This window comes from Lepisosteus oculatus, chromosome 9 (assembly GCF_040954835.1).
Source record: "Lepisosteus oculatus isolate fLepOcu1 chromosome 9, fLepOcu1.hap2, whole genome shotgun sequence".
Taxonomy (NCBI): domain Eukaryota; kingdom Metazoa; phylum Chordata; class Actinopteri; order Semionotiformes; family Lepisosteidae; genus Lepisosteus; species Lepisosteus oculatus.
The window spans coordinates 1,863,907-1,891,864 of NC_090704.1; the positions used below are offsets into that span (position 1 = coordinate 1,863,907).

Below are 27,958 nucleotides of genomic sequence, written 5' to 3' on the forward strand. Positions count from 1 at the left end.
CAGCCAATCGCCGAGCGCGGCGCCTAGCGGGCGTTCTGTTTGGGTGCGGAGCTGCGCTGCAACTGACAGGGAGAAATTTAAAACGCAGCCGGTAACGAGTAGCGTTAACCTGTTCGAATATGTAACCCCTTCCACCCGAGTCCGGTTAGTTGCATTGTGCATGCAGCCTGAGATAATGCACTGCTCGATTGTGGATCCAATGAGCAGCTGTTCCATGATTTCGACGGCGAGTGTGACTTAGGTTACCTCGACAAGCCCGGGTCCTCCGTCAACACGGACGCGCTGTTGTCCAGTCGGGTTGTGTTTTTCGGCTTCTGGGCGATTTCTTCACCAGGTGAGCACCCTTTCCACGTTTTTTTTTTTAAAAGACCACCTTTGAACTTTGTTATGAATTGAAATCGCGATAAATTAGACGAAAGCGCCCTTAAAGACGGACGTACGTAACCTATGTGTAAAGATCGAATTCAAGAAAACGCAGAATCTATGCTATCAATCGGCAAAATGCGGTTTATATTTATTATTATTGCGCTTCATGTCGTATCGATACGTTAAAGTAGACGATTGACTGGAAGCGGTGTTTTCGTGATGTTTGTCTCATGTCTACTCCAGCCTGAGATGTGTCAGAGGCTCGGGAACGGTACTGGTGGTACACGAAAGCGGAGGCATGGGCATGACTAGGAGGTCGGTGGCCTTTTGCAATGTGTAGATCGGTTTTGTGTTTGAATCCCCTCTTAACACAGGACGTGCGTGGTTAGAGTCGCCAGCCTGTCAATGTTTCAGGACGCCGAAGAAAATCTAGTTGCCAATGTGGTGGCTTTAAGGAAGCAGCTGAGGAGAACGGAGAGCAGCCTGCAGAGTCTGGGGGAGCAGTTGAGGTAGGGCGGTCCGAAGGCCCGTCTGACGTTCACAGCTGTAATGCTGATAGTCTGCCCACGCAGTGTCTGCCAGTCCCACAGTCCAGGTGAAAGACCTCTTCAGAAACGTGCGGCACTTTTGAAAATGTTTTGGTAAATGGGTCGGGTCTGGGACTCGTTCGGGCTGTGTGCTGTCTCTGTGTGCCAGCCAGGAAGGTCAAACCTAACCCCAGCCTGGTTCACTCCTGGCCAAGGGCCTGGACCGGTGAAATAATCCTGGGAAAAGGTTTCCGTAATAAAAAGGCGGGTCAGACGCATCTGAACCCGGGCTGATGCCCTCTCGGTCTTTACGCCTGCGTTAGCGACGACTCCGGCGGCTGCTCGGGTTCGCGGGGCGCTGCGCCAGGAGGGCTGACCCTGGAAGATCTCCAGCGGCCCGACGACATCCCGCCACTGCCGGGCGACCAGCAGCACCCAGCAGCCCGCGGCGGGACGGCCGAACGCAGGGGCAGCAGAGCCAGCTCTACTGACGGCCAAGTAAGAGACAGCGCAGGGCCTCCCGCTGCTGGGCATGGGCACCCACGCATCACAGCTGAGCTCTGTGCTCTCGCCAACCCTCAACTAGGCCAAGATGGGGGTTTGTCTCGTTAAAGGGCTGGGGAGTTTAAGTTGCAACAGTTAAAAGGCAGCCTCTTGCATGTTTAGGAATTGAAAACCAATGAAAGGGCTCAAATAAAGTCTGTTTTTGGGTCTATTAAGGCTTCAGACGTTGAAATTGGTGAGCGAGTGGAGCAGAGACCCGTGGGAGTGTGAGACCCCAGGACTGGGGACCTCTAGTTGGTGGAAAAGGTGGTCTTGGGTGTTCAATAAATCCCCCTGGAAAAGGCAAAGTGAAGAATGTGCTCTGTCCTGTTATCCGTAGGACCTGAGACACTAACGGAGACGTGAAAGGGGGACGTCACTACAGTCTATAGCACAACTGTTCCTCTGTAGAAGAGAAATGCAGTGTTTTGGCTGATACGCAAAATAGAACTGAATGCCAGTATTCAGTGACTTATTTTCTGATCACCCGTTAGGTTAAGAATCACAGCCCCCTGTGAGCCCCCACTCTCTGTCATACCCTTGCCGCAGGGTTTAACGACAGGGACGCGAGTGTGTGAAGGCCAGTTGTTTCTGTCGGGCTCTGTAATGGCTCTCTGGCCCTGCAGTCGTTTTCAGGTCCCCCTTCCTCTGCCCAGCTGGTCGAGATGGAGAACGCTCAGCTGCGGAGCAAACTCAGCACCATCCGGGAGGAGAATTCCTCCCTGCTGATCGAGAACCGCCAGCTCGCCAGCAAAGTGGAGGGCCTGCAGTGTGAGCTCACCAACTCCAGAACCAAGGTGGGCGGTTCTGTCACCGTGACAACAATGAAAGAAAAAAGGTCTTCTTTTACCCAGCACGTAGATGGTAGAGAGAACGCTGTGCAAGCAGAACTAAACGAAAATGTAACTGTTTGTAATGATGATGGTGTTTGCAGTAAACTTTCAAATAAAAGTGGCTGCAAAAGGTAAACGTGTGCATTAATCGAGATGTGGCCTGTGCAAGACCGTCACCCGCATCAGAAAGATTGAAACATGATCAGTTATAGTTGCAAAGGGTAAGATTGCTGTAGATATTGATGACAACCAGATCCAGAGGCTGCAGTGTTTAAGTCCTGCCTAATGAGATGACGGTATTCCTTAATCCCACAAGGAGCCGGGGACAGTGGTTTGCTCAACACAGACACTTCCAACTGCAGTTGAATCTCCATTTTCCAGATCCGGCTGCTGGAATCCACTGTGGGATCAAGGGCTTCCGTTATCCCTGTGCTGAAGGAGCAGATCCATGGTTTGGACGCCGAAGTTAAAGCCCAGGAAAATGCACTGAGGTAACAAATCGCAGCGAGGAGGGAAGCTTTGACCAAGTCTCACTTTCTAAAAGAGTCTGAAGGATGTCAGAGTGCTTAACCCTGTTATTTGGTCCATGTTTGTACATGCTGCCAGTCATGCGCGGTCTAGTTTGGTCACAGCATACTTATTTTTCTGAATCTTATCATCTGTTTTTCTTTTCCTCAGCAAGCAAGTGCTTAATTTTCAGTTCTTTACACTTTGTGGTGAAAAACAGCAGGTGATCAGAAAGGTTGTCAGGGAGGTCAGGCGTAACTCAGTCTTTTCTTTTTCTTCCTGTTGGAATTTAACAGTTTCTGGGTTACATTTGACTTGGCTTGTGTTGCAGGGACGCACAGCTGAGACTGGAGCAGAGCCAGCAGTCCAAGCTTTTCAGTGAGAGAGCCGCAGAGACGCTGAAGGAGGAGCTCAGGAAAGTGAAAACGGAGTTAGCTGAGCGAACCAGACAATGGAAAAGGTAACAGAGGAGCATGAAGGCGTTTCTTTAAACTAAAGCTATAGTGGTTAGTGAAACAACACTTTAAACTGTTTTTTGATTAGTATTAGAAAACTTACCTTGGTAATTGGTAAGAAATTGATTTTTTGAATAGCCTTAAGCTGTTTGGAAAATGGTTTTGTCTTTGGTGCCGATTTTGCGCTGCTGGAGAGTTAGGTAAGGGATTCGTCTTATTAGAAGAGAAGACATGAAATCGCTTCTGTCTTTGCACAGGACTGAGCAGCAGAGGAATGAAGCCCTGCTGAATGCAGAAAAGCTGACGGTGGCCTTCCAAGAGTACAAAGTGAATGTGTCGGTAAAGCTCAAGAAGGTAAATCTAGCGAATGGACACGTATAACTCCATGTTCACCGGAACACTTTGTGATAGCACTGGATTTTATTACTGCCCTGAAATTGAAAGATGCAATTTTTGTCATTTTAGTATTACGCCTTTGCTGAGATGATAAATGGGGGCTTATGGCCCATATCACACACACACGCGCACGGTGTAATACTGAACAGCCACTCAACTGTAGGACTAAACTGGAACCAGCAGGTGCATTAAGCGTCAGCTTTTCACCCTTTACAGACTGACGCTGCCTCTTGATCCATGCTTGCCCCAGCACAAACTAGCTTTCGAGCCGAGCCGGCGCCCCTGTGCCATTCCCTCCACAGGCTGCAGAGGCGGAGCAGAGGCTGAAGGCGGGCCTTGAGCAGCGGGAGGCGGGACAGGAAGCGCTGCGGAGCCGGTGCGCGGAGCTGGAGCGCGAAGGGAGCGAGATGAGCCGGCAAATAAGGTCTGTAACTCTCTGCTCTGCTCCGCTCCCGAAGAGCCGATCCAGGCCTTCCTGATGTCCTGTACTTTATATTCCGACACGCCAGAGCTGTCTGCTCTAGCAAACGGTTTCAGTCGGGTGTGTGAAAAAGGTTGCAGTGGAAACGGTGGCTCCGTGCGAACATGCATTCAGATCTGTGAGTTAAAGCCAACGTATAGAAATGTGTTTTCAGTTGAGATTTAAAAGGATCAGTGATTCCACAGTGGGCTGGACAAGAGCCGCCTCACTGAAGCAGCACTGCTTCTGTTTGTGTGTTGAGAAGAGGCCAGGGTCAAGAACTCAAAGGCCATGCTTTTTCTGGAGAAAATCGATCGCTGATGCAGTTAGGCCCTAGAGCACACAGCCGTAAGTCTCGGGGGTAAGATGTTGTTCACCTTGGACTCTAACAGTGTGACCACTAACGGCGCAGTTTCAAGGCTGCAGGCTTGTTGCCATTGGTTTCCACACCAGTGAGGTTCTGTCCATGAAATAAGCATTTCATTGCACTTGTGCACATGACAAATCCCCTTGAACTTTCCTCTGCTGTAGGCAGCTCAGCGAGGAGCACGGCAAGTCTCAGGTGATGCAGAGCCTCCTGGCAGCTGAGAAGACAGACCTGCAGTCTCTGCTGGAAGAGTCCAGGCAGCAGATCCTGAAGCTGGAAGGGGAGCTGGCGGGACGGGAGCCCGCCCTGAGAGAGAGGGAGTCTCTGAGGAGGGAGAACGGTGACCTGAGGGCCCTCTCCGACTGCCAGAGCCAGCGGCTCGCCCAATGCCAGCGAGAGCTGGAGGAGAGCCAGGCAGAGCTGACCAGCCTGGAGTCCATCCTGGCTCAGCTCCAGTTTAAAGAGGTACAGACCCAGGGACAGGTTCACGCCAGCAGCTGTCAAACTGCAGCTCAACACAATTCCCGCTGTCAAGAAGATGAATGACTTGAGTCTGATTTATAAGGATATCTTTTTTCAAATTCCCAGTTACAGTGCGGAGAAGACTACCTGCTCGTGGCTAAGAGAGAAATAACGCGTTCTTGCCGAGTGATATGATTAGGTCACCTTCCCTGATGAGTACGGTCGTACATGCTTATGGCCTTGACATAACCGGCATTGACAGTCGTTGAGATGCAGGGGATTGTGTGAAGCTTGCGATGGCCTTGCTCCTGCCGCTTGTCCTTGTCTCGAGCCTGTGTGTCGTGCCGTGGTGAGACGAGTACGTGCGTGCTCTGCGGCGCTGATGACTACAGACGCCCACGGTGTCTTCCAGGACGAAGACGGGGTGCTCAGGGCGGAGCTAGGCGGCGGGGCCCCTAAAGACTGCGGCGGCGGGCGCAAGGCCGTGTCCCAGGACCTCAGGTACCCCTTTCTCGCAAACGGGATGAGGAGCTCGCTAATGCCGCAGGAGCAGAACTGTGTTTGACGTTGTGCGCCGCCGGTGTCCTTCTGATGCTGACGAGGAAGCAATGATGTTTTGAAGGCTGCAGCTCTCCAGGAAGGACCCGGGCCCCCCGGACAGCCAGGGCCCCTGCAGCGCTGTGCCGAGCGAGCTGGCCAGGGCGACACAAGGTGGGTGAGTCCCGCCTCTCCCTCAGCATTTCCTGGTGAAGGGAGATTTTGATCCTGAGCCAGACGTGAAACATTTTCTTCTTGACTCCTCCTTTTCCAAAAGCACCGCTCAGTTTCCTGTGGGCAGTGTCCTTGCTCGGAACATATTTGTCTCTTTACCTGGAGCACCTTGGACGAAGACCCCCTCAGCCCCGTGTGCTTGTTTGGTTTTTGATACGGCCTCTCTGTTAGTGTGGGGGTAATCTGAAATCCGGTGGTAACGGCTATGTCACGGGAGCAGCCTGGGACTGACCTCTGACCTCTGCTCACTGGCCAGGGGACAGGAAGTACCAGCAGCTGCTGCCCATGCTGCAGGCCCTGGAGCAGGACAGGAGCAGGCAGGCTGCGCTGGCGTCCCGGCTGCGGGAGAGGCTGGCCCAGGCCCAGGACGAGACCTCCTCCCTGCGCTCCAGCATGGACCAGCGCGCCGTCCACTTCCAGCAAATCCAGGACGAGCTGCTGGGCAAGGCTGCTGAGGCCACCAGGCTGGAGAAGGAGGTGGGCAGTCCGGAGCTGTCCCTTCATCCGGAGGGCCACCAGCACTGAGCCCTTTTTTCCCTTTGCAATCATTTTTTACAGTTTTATAGACTGAAGGGGGTACAGCTCAAAACTGTCTGCCACTGAACTGAATACAACATTTTCGTCAATGCAGATGCAGGGTCCTTGAGAAACGAGAAAGAAACTACATTTTAATAACTCCTATTAAAATAGTCATGCGTTGTGCAGTACTGTTAGTCTGTTTACTACTGGTTTTTGAATTGCATTTTCATAGCAGTTAGGTTTCGCCCTCTAGTGGTGATGATACAGAATTGTAATATTAAAATACTATTAAATAATGTGCTTCACTCTCTTTATAACGATTTATTTTTGTCAGCTGTTGGTTAAGCTTTTCCGTCTTATGATTACAGTGGAATACAAAGCTTAAGAGCTATTTGTATGCTATATTCATAGAGGCCACTGTGGAGTTTTGGGGTAAACCATATCTTCTTGTTCAGAGAGAATTTTTAAGTGTTCTTATACGTGACAGAAGTGAGGCCTGTGACGATCAAGTGACAGGACTGATTTGAGAGCCCAAGTCTGAGTGTTCTGAGTCCTTGACTGAGTGCAGCTGTGTCTTCCTGCTGTCGCATGTGCTGAAACGCAGCTGAAGAGGAAGAGTTCTCGGCTGGCCGCGCTGCAGAGGCAGATCGAGGAGAAGACCTCGGCCTACTCCACTGCCGCGGTGAGGAACACGGAGCTGGAGCAGGACCTGCTGGTGAGGGGAGCGCCTGGAACCCGAGCTCGCTCTGAGCACCGCGGTGTAGCCTCTGGCTTCTGTTCCCCGAGTCCACGATTGAGCCAGATTTCAGAAACCACATCTATTTTCAGGGCACGTGAGAATTTCCTCTTGTCAGCAGATGTGTACAGTCTAGCACAGCATCCGCAGAAATATCAACAGCGTCAGTGTTTGCAGGTGGAGGTGCAAATCAACAGTCGAGTTTTGACTGTAGTAAGTCGGTGTTGCTGGGAGTTGTGTTGTCAGCATGACTCCTGCATGTGTGCTTTGGTTTGGATTTTCTTCTTGTCTTGAGTCCGTGAACCAGGCTTGAGGTTTGTCAACGAAGAGCCAGAATTTGAGAGTGGTGTTGGAATTCTTTTCTTGCACAATGAAATTGTGTGCCCCGATGGTAAGCAGTAAAGACCGTGGCTCAGACATATTTTTCTGCTTTGGGATTCCTGAAGTCCTGAGGGGTTTGCAAAACTTTCAGTCTTATGAAGTTTAGAAAGACCCTACTTTTCTTTCTAGTGTGAATGAATAAAAATAGATATCTGTATATTTCTTCCTGTGCATTTAAAACTGAGAATAGGAAGCACTTTACTGCATAAAGATGGGAGTAAGGAACAGACTCCCCACTGACCTTGAACTCGAACCCTGGCTTCTCTCAAGAAGTGGCTGTCTGAAATCCTCCGATCAATGAGCTCCTAGCAACCAAACCTGCTAGGCTGTCTGAACAGCCCCGTTGTTTGTAACCTTTCCAATTCTCTCATGTCACATTAATGAGAAAACTCAAAAACGACTTCTTGGTAGGTGGTATTTAAAGAAGTGTCGGATTTATGGAGTATGTTCCTTCTCTTCCTCCGAACTGCAAGCACAGCTTCCGTCAGAGAATTTTCACTGGATTTGTACAACGGTTTGAATATTGCTTTGATGCCGGACAGTCCGAACAAACGCCACTCTGTTTTAACCGTTTGGCGCTGCAGGATGGAGATTCTTTGCTGCTGATATTGTAACTCTTTTCCCCACACAGCTACATTGTTATAGGCTTCAACACAATCTTAATGGTATACTAATGATTCTCTGCACTCCGACATTAAATTGCAAATGTAAATGTGCAACTTTATATACTAGAATTTCTGCATAGATAATGCTGACTTGTGTTTAAACCAAGGCCTCTCCATAGAATACTCCTATTGGTAATTCAATTATTTAACTCTGCTATAAAGATATTGGAGAAATAAAGATATTTCCATTGCGTGTACTTGTGTATTTTTCCTGCAGAAAAGAGTTTTTGTTTTTGTTTGTTTGAAGATAAAGTCAGTGATCCGAGTTGAATTATATGTTTTCCATCCAGTTGAAATTGTTGGCAGATGTCCTAGAAATCGAGTTTGGTTGCGGCGCTGCATCAGGAAATCTGCCTCATTTCATTTTTTTCCTCCTTCAAGGAGAAGAACAGCAGTCTTCAGCGCCTGCAGAACACCTTGAATAGAAAGCAGAAGGATTTCCAGGTGACTCTTGAGCGGACCAAAAGCCTTCACGTGGAACAGTGCAAAGAGCTGGAGAGCCAGATCGAGCTGGTAAGAGCTTCGTTATTGCAGGTGTGAGCAGGGAGGGGCTGTGAAACACGCAGTATGTTTTTCACTCTAATACCAGTAGGATAATTCTGCTCTAGCTCGCCGCTTGGCTACACATCACTTCTATAGAAGAGAACAGACACCTCTGCCTCTTCCTGTCCTCTTCACACTCGATCGCCCTGATCTGCACATCCCTGACTGCTTTCGTTTCCCCCCACTGTACTGATGGACGCCGCATCGTTTGATAAGCACGTACCAGAGTGTTTTCGTACATGACCCGCATTTTCGCACATCCCGACCTGCATGACTCTCTCCACTGCCTCTTCTTGTACACTGGATACGTGCTCTGCACTGTCCGACGAACGTCCGTCTCGGCCATTTATCATTCCTTAGTGTTCTGAAGGAGGCTCTGTTGTGCCACCCGTGTTCCAGCTGTACAGAGGGCCTGTTGTGTGCACGCTGTGTGAACGGACGCTCACATGCCGGCAGTGTGAAGCATGTGATGCGTTTTCCTTGTGTGGCAGTCCCGGTGTCATCTGGAGCAGCAGCAGGGGCAGATGAAGGAGCTGGAGAGGAGGGTGTCATCTGCGCAGCAGGACAGACGGAGCGCCCAGCAGAGAGCTGACAGTCTGCAGACTGCTCTCGCTCAACTCCAGCAGGTACTACTGCAGGAGGCCAGGTGCTGTCAGTCAGGCCCCCTTGCCTTGTATAGACTGCTTTGTCATTTTCAGCTCTGTAGCAGAGCCTGTACTCCTTTGTCACATGAAAGCATTGCAATAGTTCTTCAAAAACAAATTACTTAAAGGGATGGTGCAGTGTTGGTTGAAATGGACAGTGCAGAAACATTTGGCAAAATGTTTAAAATATAACACAATTTCTTAAGTTCTTTTTTTTTATCTGGCTTACATTCTACGAAACACACATTTTCCAGTAACTGAACTTTTCTTAGACAAAAGACTGGTGAGACACGTTCTCTGTGATTTATGCGAACACGTCTACCCTCCTCAGAAAGCCCTGCAGACTCTGAGTTCAGCTAATGGGAACAGGCTGGTTTTTCACTGGCCTTGCATTAATACGTGCTGCACTGACGTTGAACTATGGCGCGACTTTAGAGCTGACTCCCACCATTTTTAAAATATTTTGTTTTCCAAATCTCAGTTTACAAAAGAGCCCCCTGTCGTAGATTGGAGGTCTTTGATGCGTTTGTCTTGTATTAAGTGCTGGACAATGCGTCCAGTATTAATCCACCTTGTGATTGGCAGGAAATGGAAGTTAACGAAACCAGGAACAAGGAGACCCTGAGAACTTTGAGTGAGCAGGCTGCAGGCTCATCCACCCAGGTATGTTCCTTTGTGGCCAATCTTTAGGAGGGAAATCACAGGAAGTCCTCTGGGACAGGAAGAACCTACAGGAGTGCTGGGTGCCGTCATTCAAGACCATGGGGTTAAGGTGACAGTCCTGCTACACAACAGTGAGCAGAGCATGAGTCGCTGTTGCTCAGGCCAGGCGTGTGTGGGTCATGCTACATGCTCCTTGCGAATTGCCTGTTATTTTTTGGCTTTGAGCTATTTTGATGTAGGCTTATTGCAGCTAAACAATATTACTACAGTTGTTTTCCCACTTCAGTGTTTTTAATCTATTTAAACAAAGCAAAACTTGTGTGATCACTTTGATTTGTTAGCACATTGATACTACTTAATAAAATGAAGATGAGATTGATTGTCTGTAGCCATAGTAATCTTAATCTACACGTTTGTGCACTTAAGTAGTGGGAATTCGATGGCTAATGGAGATTTGTTACGTGGCTTTAGAAGAGGCAGTATTGACCTCTTAGGTTTGAAGAACTGAAATACAGGTTTGAAATTTAATCCAGAAAAACCCCAGACCGTACATGAAATTTAATGATCATTTATGCAGATAATTTGCTTAATTAGGAGAGTTATTGTCTTTGAGAATTGAAGAGTATTTACACTTCTTTTGCAGGTGATCTCTCAATTACTCGATTTCATACAACACCCACATAACTCATCTCAGTTAAATTATTCCATGTCTTTAGAATTTGATGATTTAATCATTGAATGTGCCGGTTATCACCCCTTCAGGACTGCAGTTGGGGAGTTTCCATTTATAGATTGTGATTTATCTAGAAAATGTTTTCTTCCTGGTTTTTATGCCAGAAATAGACTCAATCACCCTTTCAGAAAGCATCTTCTGCACATATTTTTATCCTGCTATTTTTAGGGTTGCCATTGAATATGCTCCAGGCAATTCCCTTCTGAGTCCAAGCCCTTTGTATTTCTTGTTCTTATGTTCTCTTACTGTACTTTGAAATCCCAGGAAAGGTTATTACTTTCTCTTTGCAGGTAAAACTTCTAGAATCGGCACTTTCGACCTGCAAGGAAGAGTTAGCCTTCTGTCTGCGGAAGGTAGAGGAGAGCAAGGAACTGTACGAAAAGCAGCTGGAGATGAAGTCCAAGGAGGTAACCCCTTTCCATACGGAAAGTTAAACAAATGCAAGCAATGATTTTCATTATAGTATAGGGGCCCTGCTTTGCTGTTGGTGTTGCACAGACGCCTCGCTCTAGCAGCGTGAATGAGAACCCCTCTGTACACTGAACTGAAGGAGCTTCTGTCCATGTGGGGCAGGTGGAAGCCCTGCAGGCCGAGGCGAGACGCAGCACACTGACCGTGCAGGAGGCTGCCCAGGGCAACCTGCAGCTCCAGCACAGCCTGCACCAGCAGCAGGACATGCTGCAGCAGAGCACGGCCCGGATCGCTGAGCTGGAGGACAGCCAGGCCCAGCTGCAGAGACAGGTACCGGCGGCACCGGCCCAGCTGCAGAGACGGGTACCGACGGCCCGGGATCGAGCTGGAATGAGCCAGTGGAGACCCCTAGTGCAGCAGGCAAACCCTGTGCTCTCTGCACATCTCCATCCCTGCCTCCACCCTGAGGTAGCTGGCAGCCTCTGTTCTTGAGGCAGAGTTGTTGCCTGTGTTGTTCTCCAGGCGAGCTTGTGACAGGCACACTAGTTAAAGCTGTGGCTTCTCGGTCCAGTGTACACTTCGTTTCTCTTTTCTTATTTATGTCTTTGTGTTTTTCGATGATTTACTAGCTCTCCGCTTCACCTGTGTTTTCCTGGATCTCCAGCAGTATTTATACTTCATGACATGACGTGGAAATGGAAGCACTGTCACCTGGGGGTTTGCTACGTGGCTGCAGGCGGTTTGTGATTGGATCAGGGCTCCACAAGTGCTGTCGGACAGGCAGCCAGGCACGCTTGCCAGCGGGGTGTTAGTAGATAGCAGAACAGGCACCTTCATACCTTCCTTTGAGAGATTTTTTACCATCTGACAGGACTCAGACCTCTGTGGGCATTTAGTTTCATCACTGTGACACTGGCTAGCTTTGCAAAGAATTTGACTGGATTAAAAATAAACGTGCACACCAGACTCTTTGCTAAATCGTTCCGACTTTAAGTGTGCCTCAGCAGGTTTTACACCCTGTAGACTGCAGAACCAGTTTGCTCAATTTGCCAGGCTGGCGTTGCCTTTAGTGTCACAGCCTGAAACTGAATCCACCCTAAGTAACTAAAACCCAGCGCATGGCTGCCCCTCCCACTGTGGCAGGCTAGGGCAGAAAGATAAGCTTCAGCCGTTTGATTAAAGTGATTCAATCGCAACTTCACGCGTAAATAAATACAAATATTGCCCTTATCTGTTGTTTTTAAAATGGTCGATCTCAGTTTAGAAGTGTGTGAGGTGTGAAAAGGCAGTTTAGTATCGAGAATGAAACCCCGCCAGGCAGTTGCTCGTGCACCGGAGTCGGGGCGCCGAAGGGGTGCAGGGGAGTCCTGTTAGTCTGACTCAGTTTGAGTGTAGAGACAGTGAAGGGGTGAGTGTGGACAGGGCTCAGAAGGTGCACGTGTACTGCAGGATCCTAATGAATCGCGAGTGGGGCAGTGAAATATGTTACCCCAGAATAAAGTAGCTGACGCCTTGGCCTGCTGGTCGTGCTGGTCTGTAGATGTGTTATTGAAAAGGCTCCGTCTTTGGGAACGTCCTGCTAGCTGTACCTGATGTAGGCTCGTCACGTTGCCTGGGGAGGTGCTGTGTGTCTGACGGTTATGTGCCAGAATTCTGCACTAGAATGTGTCCTGAGGCAGGGTTAAGTGTGACGGTCCAGGACGTCTGTCTGGTATATCAGAGCCTTACCAGGAAAGGGTAAGTTACTGTGGATACCAATGAGGGGTAACTGATGACAAAAGAACAGCTGCTGCTCCTCTCCAATGTCCACTGTGATCAGGCTAGGATCCTGACCAATACTTGTTACTGTCTGGAAGTCCTGATTTCCTGAAGTCCACCAGGTTAACAGTGTGGTTTCACGTTTGCCAATCAACAGCCTGACACCTGATTGAGTTCCATCAGCCCTTCTGTTCCACCTTTGAAGGGATGGACAGCTGTTTGTTGGGTAGCTCTGCAGGCAGAGGGCTTCGTTCCTGTCAGTGTAGATACTGAACCTGTTAAAGATCTGTCAAGAGGCTCCGGCAAGAACACATTCTCCCCAGGCCGGCGCGGCGTGCCCTGCCCCCCGAGGTCGGGAATGATGGCATGTCCTGTGGCGCAGGTCTCCGTGCTGGAGCAGGAGCTGGAGAGGCAGAAGGCCGGCGCGGCTCGGGAGCTGAAGGAGAGAGAGGAGAAACTGCAGGAGGCCTGCGAGGAGGGCGGAGACAGAGCGCGACAGGCGGCTGAGCTCTCCAGCACCGTCAGGTCAGAAACGGCACGTGCCACTGCACTCTCCTCTCACTTAACTGGGCTTCAGGGGCTTGTGCCCAGTGAGCGTGTACCAGTGAGGCCTGTCCCACTGCATTCTGGGGTGGGGAGAGTCTTGGCTCATTACAATAATGTCAGCGGAAGTGCTCATACAGCTGAGCTCACGCAGTGTACACAGGAGAATGACAGCAGTGACCAGATTCCTGCCCCAGTGTGACATAATTGCCACTGATCGGTCTGATCTGGTGGAGAGATAACAGTTCAGTCTCCTGATGATGATACTGAACTGCCTGATTGAAAGCTGGTGTAAAAGTGCTTACCTGTAGATTACTTGTAGAATGACAGCTAGCAGCAGACATCTAATATGGATCTAAAAGCTAGCAAAAGAATGAACTCCCCAAGTTCCTAAGACCAGAAGAGTTTCAATGGATTATAGGATCCAGCTGCTGCCAGCTGACGCAGTACAGACAACAAGCTATTTAGTAAAGGTTAGGAATTTAAACTGTTTAAATGTAATTCAGGATCAAAACTATATATAATTTTCTACAGAAGTGACCTTTTCTGAACTATTGTCATCTGCTGCCTAGAGTTACACTGAAACACGAGACAGATGTATTTTCTTGGAATCTTGCTCATTTGATACTTCATTGATACATACCCTGTAATAGCTGGCTTGTAACTTGCATTCATTCATCATTGTGGAGTTGGTCTCAGTCTCTCCACAGAAGCATACTGTATGTGATGCAAAAAAGATGTAGATCTTTAGATGTAAATATGTTTGCTGCTTTTTTTTCTGGAAGTGTAATTACTGTGGTCCTTTAAGGGTTAATTAAGAGTGATTTGGACTAATAAATAAAGCTTAATAAAGAAGGCTTTTGGGAAATGAGGAGAGAAGTCATATGTTTTCATCTGGAAGTGTCAGAGATGAATACTATGAGCTGTTGATAGTGCAGGTTTATTCCTGTAGGCAGCAGGGAATAAAGACATCTAGTCTTCATAAATTATACCCATTTTTGTAAGCGTGAAAATGGGTCAGCTCACTTCAGATATTTTTAAGGAAGACTCTGGGACTGAATAACTTGCAATTTTTCCAGTCAAGCAATATCTAAAAATATTATGTTGTTCTGTGCTCCTTTCTTTCCATGTCTTCTTAAATTCTTTTAAAATATTTTTCTTTTTCTTATTTTATAAGCATAGAACAATAGGATATTGGCACAAATTCAGATTTCTGTTTTAGCTAATTATCATTTTTGGTTTGTTCTTGCAAAAAACTTCTTTAATCTTCAAAAAGGAAGTGGTGTGTTCAATCAGTCATGAAAATGAACACACCTTGCTCATTGTCTGCTTTTTTTGAAGAGGAAAGAAGGTTTAGACTTTGCTTTCTAGGAATGCTTGAACACTGAACACTGAACACTGAACACTGAACACTGAACACTGAACACTGAACACTGAACACTGAACACTGAACACTGAGCAGAGTAAGGCCTGGTGTGTTTCTAGCATATTCCCAACACATTACGTCTGGAAGTGCAGGAATCACGTGAAGTTCAAGTCCTGTCTGGGAATGTTGACAGCTGCTTTAGCTCAATATGTAGGTAAAGAATTCTGTGAACCCCAAAAAATCGCAATTAGGCCTTGACACTACAAGGGTTGGAGACCTCTGTCCTAAAGAAAGCAAAAACCGTGCTGAACTCGTAAAATAAAACAAATCATACTGATAGCCTACAATAATATATATATTTTTTTAAACTGTGGGTTCTTTCAGCTTGTGCTGTTTTTTTACAGTGTTTACTGGAGTTTTCTGGGACGAAGTGTAAAATGTCATCTTGCCGCAGGCTGTTCTGAGAGCAGATCTCATGACTCTGCAGGCCATCCCGCCTCACGAGGACTGTTCTCCTCTTGTTCGGCGCACGCACGGGGGCTATATAAGGAGCCCGCCTGTCGCCGGCCCAGCCAGAGGAAGGGCAGCGGACCTGTAGACCTGTGCCCTGAGCTCGTGTGTGTGTGTGCGGTCTTCTCGCAGGCGGCTGACCATGGAGCTGGCCGGGTGCCGGGCGGAGCTGACGGAGACGGAGAAGGAGCTGCTCAGGCTGCGCAGAGACAGCAGCAGCAAGGCCTCGCAGCTCAGCCAGCTGGAGCTCACCCTGCAGGAGACGCAGGGGCAGCTGGAGAAGAAGTCGGACCTGGGTACGGCTTGCCGGGAGCCTGTGCAGGATTCAGGTTTTCCACCCTGCGCCACACGCAGAGTTATAGCTCTTTTTTCAGCTCGACCTTTTATTGTCGGCTCACGAGAGAGGGCTTTAAAGTGCCCAGACTCCAGTGCGTGGGCCGTTGCACTTCACCTGCAGTCAGCCTTCCTCAGATGAGGAAGCAGTTGCAGCACATTTTGTAGTCCTGCAGCTCGGTCTTCTTTAGCCTTTTATCTTCATCTGCCGCTCGGAAGCCCACGGCAGGACGGTGTTTGGCTGGGCAGGCCTCGCGCCAGTGGAGCGTGTGGAGAGGGCGGTGTGCGTGGGCCGTGAGGCAGGGCGCGGGAGTCAGGGTGCTGTTCTTTGTGTCGTGCAGTGATGGACCTGGAGGAGAAGCTCCACCGCAGCGAGGCGGACAGGCGCAACTCCCTGCAGCGCACGCAGCTCCTGGAGAGCCAGCTGCAGTCGGTGCGGGGCGAGCTGACGGATACGCTGGGCCACCTGCAGGAGCTGCGCGACGTGCTGCAGAAGACGCAGCTCTCCGCCGAGGAGAAGGAGGCCTTCATCGACAAGCTGGCCGGCGAGCTCAGGTGAGTGAGGCAGGGGTCCCGCGGTCCGCGCCCCCCGCCCTGTCACTCGCACGCCGCCCGCCTGCCCCCGGACCCCGGACCCCGGATGTCACGCCCGAGCCCACCCCTCGCGTCCGGCAGGAGCTGCGCGGCCGATCCCGTGGGGTTTGTGCTGGGCTCGGACACTTCGCCGATGAGGAGAGCCGCCTGCAGGGAAGGACTCTTTAGGGACGTGTCTGTTCTGTTTGATAAACATCATCGTGGGCCTCCTGATGTAAAGCTCTGAAAAATATTATTTATTGTCCGTTTTGCGTGCTGCTGTGAATTGTCATCGCTTTGCTTTGCTTCCTTAATGGTCTGTGAAATATTTTTAATATTCGGATAATGGCCTGTTTCAGTTTTTTTCCTCCGTTCTGCTAAGTTCGGAATGAGTCTACGCCCTGTGACAGTTTCTGACACAGAAAGCTGGAACCGAGTTCCTGATTGTGACCCAGAAACCGCACATTTGAGGCTGTGATGCACAAAACGGGGAATTTCGGATGCTTTCTTTATAGGAAAGACTTAGCGGTGTTTCACTTAAGGATCTGCTTACTGCGTATTTCTCAGAATATACTTGTATTCTAAACCAATGCAGACTAACAGAGAAGAAAGCTGAAAATGCCTAAACCAGCATAAGCTCTTACAAAGTGTAGTTCGTCAAGTGACGGCAATCGCACATCTTCAGTCCGTATTGAATGTACAAGTATCACATTTTGGAAGAATTGAAGTTTTTTAACACACAGTTGTGTTATTTTTTGAGCTGGGGGTTGTGGCCGTGTTTCTGGTAGAAAAGAATCAGTCAGTCTGACAGTTCCAGCTCTTGCCTCCTGTGCAATTTAAAGTTTTATGGGGGTAAAAAAAAATTGTAACAGAGGCTTTAGAAAGAATGGTAACATAAGATTATACTGTTTGTATTATTGAAGATTAACTGCCTTATCGCAAAACAGTTTTACATAAACTGTTTATTTTGTTTAGAAAAGTAGTTTTTTGCGTGTCTTTCAAATGTCATATGAATGTGGTTTAGTAGTGATTATTTATGGCTATGAAGGAGGAAATTTTCATTTGTTTTTGGGGGAAAAAATTGATTATTTAATGCCTGAATACTTTATTAGACTTAGTTGGTCAATATTACCTTTGCTTATTAACTTTTTTTGTAGTTTAGATGCTCATCAGTAAAAATAAAACACCCACTGTCCATGCCCTGGGCTAGAATTGGTTTCATGTCATCTATCATAGCAATCCCTTTATTCATGAAACATCTGGCCTAGTGACTGAAAGGCTTAATAAAGTCTTCTTCCCTGCATACCAACCTAAAACATTCAAAAAATAATACTCCCATGAAGATATGCACACCTCTACAGCATTGTTTCATACATGCATATCAATATCGAAACCCTCACCTGTCCTGTTCAGTGAGCTCAATTATAGAAACAGGCCCAGGAACACCTGTCCATGGCTGTGTGATCAGGAGTATAACTGATCACCTCAGGTCATTCCCTTAACTCCCCTGCACAGTGTTATTTTAACACAGGGAGCTGTAGACCGGCCCTGATGCCCCACAGCTCCCCCTTTCTCTGATCTCCCCAAGCCTGCAGAGCTGTGCGCTGCGCCTCACTAACAGGATGAACGATAGAGATCCTTCCAAGCACTGACAGCCCTCCAGCTCTCCGCAGTGCAGTGTCCAAATGACACCTTTCCCAGCCCCTCCACACAGCAGGCAGAGACGATCAGCTGGGGTCCTCTGATCACGACTGCCGCCTGTCTTTCCGGCCAGTGAAAGCTTGGCCCACTTTGAGCATGCTCTCCGAGGGTGATGTCTGCGTTGTACAGCTGAAGAGCCTTCTCTCTTTTCTGTTTCCCCCATGGAAGCACGCTCCTGGCACCTGCCTTTGGCTGTCTCAGCTGTTTTGAGCTCTGTGTTTTGAGTTCTCGCTTGTCGTCCAGCCCCACTGACTTGAGAGAGGCGGGGACCTTGCACAGTGTCCCCAGAAACATAAGCAGAGTCTGTCCCATTTCTCCCCTTCCGTGATTCCAGAGGAGGGCTGTAGTGCCAGGTCCTGCGAGGCAACTTCTGGGACACAAAAGCCTGTATTCGATGAGCCCCAGCATCACATTTGTCGAAGGATAAGAGCTGTATCACCTGAGGGAACAATTCAACATCTCCACCCGAATACTTTTATGGATTTTGTAACTGAATGTCTCTCTGCCCAAAACTGGTTTCTCTCGTTCCCATGAGAAAATTGCTTGCCACCTTTGTCCTTTGATCTGTCTGCTTTGTTTTATATGCCTAAAATACAATTAAATGATAAGCATTTCTGTCAAATAAAATATTTAAGAGTCTTTTTAAGAGCAGCTCTGCAAAGTGGGGACTCTTCAGCAGTTCTCAGTAGCACTGACTGAGGGACACCCATGCTGTGCGTAATCTGCAATGCACACTGTGAGATGGGGCTCAAATTGGCATAAAGCGCTCCTGACAGGAGGTTCGCTCTCTTTGCAGGGAGTGCAAGAAGGAGCTGGATGATCGGAACAATGAGCTTCTGGACATGGACACAGCCCTGAAGGACAGACAGTGGGAGCTGCAGCAGAGAGCCAGCCAGGTACCGCAGGAATATACCACAGTCATTGTCAGTGGAAGAAAGGCCAACACAAGTGTCTGTGTATCCTCTCAGATAAACCCGTGTTGCTTACAATAAATAACCCATCATTATGGCAGGAGTGGCATGCCAGGACCTGCTTTTACAAAGTTCAGGCGCCTCTTATTATCGGTGCTTTTGGCTGATACCTGAGTGACTTTATTTATGCAGCTGGGGGAGGACTGAATTGGGAGCAGAATTTCTACTAGACATGTGGCCAAAATCCCCGCTTCAAAACTAACGTGAACTGTGTTTTAAAAAATGAACGAGGCAAGACCCTCTGTGGAGAGTGGAAACGTTGTGTGTTTGTCTGTTTAATAGTTTTGTGATCAAGTTTAAAGGGATGTCACTTGTGCTTAAAATACCTATGCTGAAAACAAAGTGCCCTTATTATGAATGAGAATCCCAATGAAGTAATGCAGAGAGATCAGTGCCATTCAGCTGAAGGTATGGTGGCTGAATGGGGTCCCTGAACTGCATCTAAAAATCCCATAAAATACAGTTTAGCATGAGCATCAAGAGATCATTACACAAAGGTGGATGCGAATAGCTCCATAGGTGTTAGATAATCACATGCTTGGTTGACGACTCCATACGCTAAGATGTAGCAAGGAGCCCTTGTATTTGTCCAGGAGGGATAAAGATGTTTCAGGCACTGATGCATTTCAGCCTGCTCACCACCGGGAAGCTGTGCCGATCTGCTCTTTCCCTTTGCAGCTGAGCCAGTTAGAGGTGACGGTGCGAGAGCACAAGTCGGAGATGGAGCAGAAGATATCCAGGCTGGAAGGGGCTTTGGAGAAATCCCAACAGGAAGTCAAGGAGCGTGAAAAACAGGCGAGTGGCTCTCTTCCGGTTTTCTGTAAGCATGTTTATTTTCTGCTGTCTTTTACTTGACACACTGAGAGCTTTTGATTTGAGCCATTTCATTTCTGGTTACAGCCTGCTTACTAGGAGTGCTTGGATTCCCTTCACAAAGCTGAGGGTCATCTGAGAGCAGGGCCTGAGTTTCGGTTGACATTTTTTTAAAAGCAACAACCACAGCAAAAAGGATGAGGATTTCTTTCCAGATGGAAGAGGAGGTTCTTATTAGTTCCCATACAAATTAACATTCTCCCATATTGAGGTCAAGAGGCTTGTTTTGGAATGACTGGATTGCTGTATTGTTACCGATAAGCAAGAAGCATGTCTTCAGCCAGCCAGACCCCAGCAGTTTGGCACTGAGCTCCGTTTCCAGTGAATAATTTAGCTCTTCCTCTAGTGTGTGCATCTTTCTTTTGGCACAGGATCTTTTTAACATAGAAATCCACATAGAAATGATCACAGAACAACACTAGGTGGCCTCTCTCAGCCTTCACAGGCTTCAGCAGTGCCTTCAGAGATAACTGTGTGTTTTTCTAAACCAGGCTAGTTGAGATTTTTAATGACATAAATAGATCGTCTTTTTAATTTCCCGCAGCGTTCTTTTAAGACAGTTCAGAGACGGCACCCCCCCCCCGTATGAGTCCTGTTTTGACAGCTGCCGCCCACGATTCACTGAAGACACTACCATTTTACAGGATTATCCTCCGAATTACGGTGTTACGGTGTCAACAGCCCCGGTTTCCAAGAAGTAATTACAGCCCAGTGAAGGAGGAATTCCACACTTCATTTCATGACTGCCTCCTCCGCGCGGTGAGGAGATGTGTCTGCAGTCTGCGGGCGTTGTGCTGTGATCGCTGCTGCCCGGGCAGAAGTGTGTAGCCCGAGACCAGGAAGCAGCGGTCCTGTCAGTGGTGTCTGTGCTCCAGGCCAGTGTGTCCCTGTCGCAGTGCAGCCCTTTGTCTTTAGTTTGCCTCCATTAGGAAAGCTTTTATGTTAGTCCCTTCTTCTTGCGGCATTCTCGTTTTGAACTACAAACTCCCCGTCTCCATACACCAGAGGAAAGTCCCCTGACGCACCTGCCTGCAAGCCACCTGTCCCTCAGTACACCACAGGCAGCACAGCCCTGTGTCCAGAGGCTCAGTGCTGATTGGAAGGGAGCTGTGGTGCCTGACCAATCCTGCCCTGCAAGTCCCTGCTTGGGGATCCCAGTGACTGTGGTCCAGTGGCATGAACCAGGCTCGAACCTGCCATCATAGAGCTCCACCTGCACTTGGGTGATCGCCTTTACCAGCAGAACGCCTTGAGCTATGTGAAAGTCAGAAGCAGTGCCGGTGATCAGTGAGCGACCTCTCTTCCCACCAGCCCATGACTGTTCATGAAGAGCCTCTGATGTCAGCCGTACCGCAGAGCATCAGGGACTGGGGCGACACCAGCAGACCATTGCCTTTATGAGCTTCTGTTTTCCAAAACAATAATTGGAATTGGATTTGAAAGACGTAATTAATTGGAATTCCTCCTATAGCGCTGTGTCATCTAAACCAACGGATCTAGTCTTGAAAACCAATTTTGTCTATAACTGAATCTGGAGATTTTTTTTTCTCATTTTCCTTGCAAACCGGGAGCAGGTGATCCACTCCCTCCTTCCTTTAATCTTCATGCAGGCTGTCTGTTTCCTAACTCAACAGGTGCACTTCCTTAGCGAGAGACTGGAGCTGGCAAAGACACAGCTGCAGGAGAAGGAGGACTCTGAGAAGGTACTGTACGACTGCCTCTTCCTTTGCAGGGTCTTAAACGGGACAGATGATCGGGCATCTCCGCTCTCTGTTGCCAAAGATTTCCAGGGTGTGCACGAGGACCTGAGCACAGAGCACTAGCAGGAAGCTGGAACGCGTATTGGAAGAGCTGAAACAGCCTGGAATTCCTGATTCCCAGTTGTGCTGCTTGGCATCTCCCATGGCTGAGCAGTTGTGCAGAGCCTGTGGTCTAGGCTGCTGTAATCTTCTGGGGCATGTGGCTTGTCTGTGGAGGGCCTTGTGTTTCCTGGGCCGGTGTGTTCAGCTCTGATGCTGTGTTTCTGTCCTTGTCCCGGCCTGCTGTGCGCGGAGAGGTGACAAGCCTGGAGTGGCCTGGGCATTTTCTCTGGCGGAGAGGGCGGGCTTTCTCCTCTCCTATGATCTCCTAATACACGTCGCCATATCTGGCAATGCTGAGGGAAATATAGCTGGAGACCTTTTTCTTTTTTCATTTCCTGTAACTCGAGCTTAGTTTTTGTTTGTATTTCCAAGTCCGAGAAGAAGTTTATTTTTCTTGGGCTGTAGTTGAGTGAATACAGGGCACAGTGTCCAGGGGTGTCAGGTTACTGCTCCCAGCTGGGTATTGAGAGAACAAAATTGGAAATACAAGTGTTCAGCCAGAAGGCGTGATTTCAAGTCATCCATGGAGATGCTGGCATCTCTTTAGGAAACTTGCATTCAGTTATTATTGTTAATCTTTTATAGAGTTTGCATTTTAGTGAAGCAGTCTCACTCGGGGGGCAGCACTAGTGTCCCAGCTGAGGTTTGAACCCACAACCTTATCCAGCTCCACAGTGCTGTCCAGGTCCTTGTGCAAGTTCTTCCAGCTCTTTCAAGTACATTTAAAAAAATATAAATGCACCACTAATGTAAGTGGAAAATACATATTGTGCTAAATCACTAAGCTGACATCACTTCCTGGATGTGTCTTGAATTCCTAAATCTGACCATCCAAAAAAAAGCTTTTTGGCCAGATTCAAATGAACTATTTTGTATTTTGAAGTAGGGGCTTTCGTGATTTTCATGTTTTCCTTGTCTTACAAAACAAAACACCCAAGCAGAAAGCTTAACGAGCAGAAGGAGACTGACCATGTCCTCGGTCCGTTTGACATCTGGGTGAAAGGCGACGAAAGAGGCCGTGAAGCTGTGAAAACCCCGAGTGTGACAGGACTTCCACTCAAGCAGAAACCAGAGTTTAAACATCAGTTGTGAATGTCAACAGGGACACTGAGAATAACTGGGCAGGGACAGTTTTTTATAGAGCAAATTTGTCAGGGTTTTTTCCTTTGTGTTTAGTCTATTACGATAAGGTTTATACGAGAAACTGTTCCTGATGTAAACAAAAACATCCTCCATTTGTTGTGTGTAGTTTGACCTCAGTTCAACTACTTTGGGTGCCTTTTTTTTAGTTTGGTGTTGCCACAGAGAGTCAGGTTTTTAATACTTATAGCATATTTTTAACTAGCCTTCTCAAACATACCTTTGAGCTGTGTGGTACACCTTGAGTACACAATGAGAAGCACACGCAGTTTTTGGAGTTTAAAGAATTAACTTCAAATTACTTGTAATACAGGTAAAGAAAGCACTAGCTTGTTTTTGCTCTAGGAGCAAGTCAGTTGCTCAAATTGAAAATTCCGATAAAAATTTGAACTACACTACTTTCACAAATAATCCTCAACTTTTATTTCCGAAACACATGTCTGATGATTTCATCTTGGAAGGAACATGTGCCTTTTGCGAGTTCCAAGGGCGCTGCAGATCCAGGAGCTCGCTGTGTGTTGGACTAGTGGACTGGGGCAGTGCTGTGGCTGATGTGCTCTGTCCCCGGCAGGAGGCCCTTGCCCAAGGTCAGCAGGTCAGGCTGTGCAGAGAGAGGCTGCAGCGCGCCGTCCAGGATCTCCAGGAGTCGCAGGAGCAGACTGACCGGCTGGCCCGCGAGCTCGCCCTCAGTGCGCAGCTCGCCCACGAGAAGGTAACCTCGCCCCCACCAGTCTGGGCTCTGCTGGCACTGACGATGGAAGAGCGGGACTCCCAGCATGCCTTGGGATCCCAGTGACGCACAAGAGACACTAGAGACAGCCAGCCAGCCAGTCGGTCCTGCCTGTTTGGTGGCTAGTAAGCACTCATTCTGTGGAACAGATGAGCAGTAGCAGAAGACTCCAGATTTACAGCAGAGAGCTTTACCTGTTTGTCAGAGAAATTCAGGCTGATTACTGCTTGTGCTCTCATTATCAAGCATTTCTCTTAAGGAGCATTATTGAATATTTTCTAGAGCCTTAAGATTTTCTGATTATCTGCTGATTCAGTGATTGAATGGCCCCTGCTGTTTAAAAGTGTACATCTTATTTACATCTAGTTTCTATACATATCACATCTGCTCTAGTGACCTTATTTCATGGTGTCATCCAGCCAGACTTGCTTGTGTGTGTCTGCGTACATGTGGATGGGTCGCTGGCTTGACAGTAACCTGCATCATCTCCGGTGCTGGCTCTTCCTGTGCAGGAGGCTCGTGCCAACCGGCTGGCCGAAGAGCTGGGCGCAGCTCAGGCCAGGGCTGCCCAGGCAGAGGAGAGGCTGCAGGCCAGGGTGAAGGCACAGCAGGAGGAGATGGAGGACATAAAGCAGGCCCATCGGGCAGAGGTAACCGGACCCCGGGCTGTGGAGGCCCTGGTTTTGGCTGCAGTACATCTTAGAATTGTGACGCATGATTGCCGAAGTTCAAGCTCGACCGCTGTCTCATTATCTGTGGCTCGGTGTGAAGGTTTATGTTTGGCAGCAGAAGCAGTCATGTGGACACATTGTGCTGCAGAAAGGGAGAAGGGGTGGCTGGAAGCAGGAAGCAGTAACCTCCTTCCTTTCTCTCTGCACCAACTGGATGAGCCTTCAGCTGCCGTCTCGTGTCGCTGCAGCATCGCTGGCTTGACCAGACACTGCGTGCAAACCCTAATTCGAACTTTGCCAAAACCGGAGTTTGTGGTAAAACAAAAAGAAACAACCCAAAAGAGGAACACACATAATGGCCTGCAAAACTGCACGTTTTGGGGCTTTCATTTTGCAATCTGTTTTTGTGATCTGTAGATTTTCCTGATCTGGTTCAAATTAAAGAGCTGACACAACCATTTTGTGACTTCTCCTCAGCTGCAGCATTGCACACTCAGAAAAATAATTTAATTTCCTGAACATCTTTCCCACTTGACTTGAATTGGTCATTGCTAATTATGTTAATAAGCATGGTGTTCATTTGAAGTGAAAGCAACCACAAATCCTAAACCTCTAAGCTGCATAAACAAAATATTTAGCTAAGCGTTTTCCAAAACGATGAAGAATGTGTGAAGTTTAGCGGGTGTAGCACAAGGTTGGAGCGGTGTTTCAGTGAATTATCTTTCACATGCCTGAGTATGAAGCAGATCTCAGCACTAAGTGCCTTTTGCTTCATCGTGACGTCACCCAGTAATGTCCTGCACACTCACCCAGGGGAGACGCAGGGGCCTCCTCTGCAGAACACTGCTGACTGTAATTGCATGAGTCTTTTAAAATTTAATTTGGTCTCAGTCACTGCAAGCTAGAAAAGCCCAGATATTGTGCCGCAGGATGCTCGTTCAAAGAGCTTTGGCTGGAATGAGTGTTATGACTGAGTTGAGCTAGTGCTACAGTTTCAGTTAAGGCTGCCCATTAAAACCTTTTTGAAAGTTTTCCAAGACATTGTGTATCATATTTCTTCTGCAAACACATAATGTAGATCTGTCAAGGCTCATTCAGCTGTCCTCCGCTGTACTGATGTTTTTCTTCTCAGAAATTCCCGGAATTGAGAAAGCAATTGGTAAATGCTGTTCTGTTTACAGGATGGCTTTCCCATGTTTTTTTAATGAGGTTATGTATCCTTCCAAGGCTTTTCAACATACCAAAGGCCTGGTTAAGCAAAAAAAATTTCAATAGACTAGAATCGATATGAATCCGTTCTTTCCAGGCAGTGGTTGCTGTCCAAGAAATGTGCGGCCCTTTGTGTCAGAATTCATTAAATGACATTTCTTTATCGTTGCGAGTTGAGTCCTTCTCTACTGTAGATGTTGTCATTCTGGTGAAGAATTAAGAGGCAGCAGTGCAGGTGGACTGTGTTCAGAGTCTCCTGGGTAAGCGTGAGAGCCGATCCTTCTGTGGTGCCCCTGCAGCTGTCCGCGCTGCGGGAGAGCCGGGAGCAGCTGCTGCAGACCACTGGCTCCGTCTCCAGCACTCTGAAGAGCTCCCAGGACCGCCTGGGCGGGCGCCTGCAGCAGATGGGCGCCGAGCTGGCGGAGGCCCAGGGCAACATCGCCGGCCTGCAGGCGGAGCTGGCCGCCCGGGACCAGGAGGCCCAAGCAGAGAGGGAAGCTCTTCTCATCAAGGTGGGTGTGCAGAAGCAGACTGCCACCGTGCTGCTCAGGCTCAGACCTGCGCGCGATAGTCATGGCTTGTGCCAACTCAGAAGTCCAATTCAGCGGCCTCCGTCTCGAAACGGAGTTTCCCGCATTTCTTTTCAGCTGTTACATGAGTGTCAGTGTTTGCAACTCAAATATTCAAATGTGGGCATGTTGGAATTGATCACGTGCGGGTCATAGCTAACATTTCGTGAAGCGGATAGATAAAATGAAACTGATAATGACTTTTCCTTGGAATTACTGTTGAAGATGCCTTTCGTGCTTTACATTTCAACTTAAACTCCTGGTTTACTGTGTTGGTATACAGATCCTTATTGAAGCCAGATCAAAGCAACCAGCCTGACTTCATCCTCATTCAGGCTGTGTGACGCTTCCACTGTCCTCCTAAATTTCATCTCTAAGCTTTTGTAAACCCTTTTAAATACATGGCTCATATGGCATCTGAATCCTCTGTTGTGGTCCCAGGATGCAGAAATAGCAAGACTTCAGGCAAGGATCTCCAGCCAGGAGAGAGCAATGGAGCTGCAGAACACCTCGTTGTGCTCCGCGCTGCCCCCTGGTGGTAGTGCCAGCTGGGAGCGGGACTCTGTATTCCACTTCCTCCACACTCTGCCAGCCTACAGGGACCTGCACCGGTCCGTCAGTGTCCCAGACTCTCCTCGCTGGCCGGACGCCGACTCGCTGGGCTTCCGGGGGGACGGGCTGGAGAGCGCCCAGCTCGCAGGAGCGCTGGCGGGGCCTCATGACCAGGCGTGGCAAGGCCCGGGCGAGACCAGCGCTTCCTCCGAATCCTCCTTCAACCCCCTCACCTACGCGGTGAACGACGACAGCGCCCTGAGCTCCTCCTGCGCAGAGCCGGAGAAGCCCGACCTGGGCACGCTGTGCGGGATGCTGCAGCTGGTCAACCAGCAGATCGCCCTGAGCGAGGCCTCCACGGGCCAGGCAGCAGGCGCCGGCCCAGAGCTCCACCCAGCCAGCGCGCGTCCGGTGAGCCAGGTTTCCTCTTCAGTCGATTGCAGTTCTCCGTTTCCCGGGCTCCGATCTGTAAAGCCATGTGTTCCACTCACAAAACAGCGGTGTTCCATCTTCTTCGCCATTGTGCATTATTGGCCTTGCAACTTTCGAATTCCCAGCTGAGTGACGCAAAGTCCCAGGGCAGAAGTGACCAGGCAGCAGAATTTAAAGTCTACAATGATTTCCTCTGTTTCATTTTCAGAAATCCTTAAATGAGACTTCAGATGAGCTCCGTCTCAGGTCTTCAGAAACTCAGCCGTCTTTCTCCTGACTCCTGTCTCTACTCACCGCGGTACAGTCAGCCCCGCACCGGAGGACGGATTTCAACTTTTTAGCTGTGTGAACTGGCAAAAATAAAAATTCCTCATGCCTGGAGCTCAGTGCTGTCCTTGATAAGCCTCGCTTTACTGGCATGTGGTTTGGGTGTGTGAGAGGAGCTCCTGGAAGCTGTCAGGCCTGGATTTGTGCTGAAGCACATTACTTGAATCACAATGGGTGGAAGAGGGGCTCCTCAGCCGCCCAGCTGGTAAAAGAAGCTTGCCACGAGCTCAGGTTGACGTCTGTGACCTGTGATCCCGACATCGCAGGTTCGAGTCGGGGCTGTGTCATGAGACAGCCGCGCGCTGGGTTCAGGGGCAGGACTAGTCGTCTGCCACTTCCTGGGTGCTTGCAGGCCTGCGGTGATGTCTGTGAGGGGTGCGCCTCTCCTGTCAGCCTCTGCAGAGCCCCTGTAGCGTGATGGAGGATGAACAGCTCGGTGAGGCCGTCCTGGACTCTGTCACCGTGCAGGAACAGGGGCTCGCTGTGCTGCGCAGAGGCATGAGGGCCTTCGGAGATTCCGGATTTCACTGGAATCGCCGCCAAGAAACGGCAATTAAAGTTTTAAAATGGCGGGGGGTGAATCTGACTAGAAATACTGGTTTGAAATAATCATGCGTGATTAGGCCACCGTCAGTGTTGTTGTGCAGTGTGTGTTTCCTCTCGGAGCTCTGAGGTTTTAACCTGCCCGCCCTGCGGCTGCTTCTGTGCCTGAGTGTACATCTGTGAGCCCTAGTGCCTGTCCATCCAGGGGATGCCTGATTTTTCTAAAGTGAAGTAATTTAAAAAGATTTCAATGATGTGAAGTAATTTAATGTTTTTTTAAAAGTTAAATAAATGGCGTTTTCGTGTTGTATAA

At 48.8% G+C, this 27,958-nt stretch overlaps 1 protein-coding gene across 6 annotated transcripts; it reads left to right on the top strand.

Moving 5' to 3' along the window:
• The first annotated feature begins 42 nt into the window (after positions 1–42).
• On the top strand, positions 43–27,958 carry ccdc18 (coiled-coil domain containing 18). 6 transcript variants are annotated; one of them, XM_069193892.1, is made up of 29 exons: positions 43–334; positions 610–681; positions 1,217–1,391; positions 2,063–2,233; positions 2,651–2,760; positions 3,108–3,236; positions 3,489–3,585; positions 3,930–4,051; positions 4,619–4,919; positions 5,329–5,417; positions 5,539–5,627; positions 5,944–6,164; positions 6,811–6,921; positions 8,370–8,501; positions 9,023–9,157; positions 9,761–9,838; positions 10,862–10,978; positions 11,145–11,312; positions 13,123–13,265; positions 15,292–15,455; positions 15,834–16,047; positions 18,563–18,662; positions 19,416–19,532; positions 21,245–21,313; positions 23,184–23,324; positions 23,855–23,992; positions 25,522–25,734; positions 26,233–26,754; positions 26,984–27,958. In XM_069193892.1, exons 2-29 carry the CDS (start codon positions 665–667, stop codon positions 27,050–27,052), a joined length of 4,152 nt encoding a protein of 1,383 aa, XP_069049993.1. In that variant the 5' UTR covers positions 43–334; positions 610–664; the 3' UTR covers positions 27,053–27,958. The 6 variants fall into 6 exon arrangements, with proteins under 6 accessions (XP_069049993.1, XP_069049990.1, XP_069049992.1 ...); XM_069193889.1 differs by lacking the exon at positions 610–681 and adding an exon at positions 741–875; XM_069193891.1 differs by lacking the exon at positions 610–681 and adding an exon at positions 741–875 and having other exon boundaries at positions 2,093–2,233.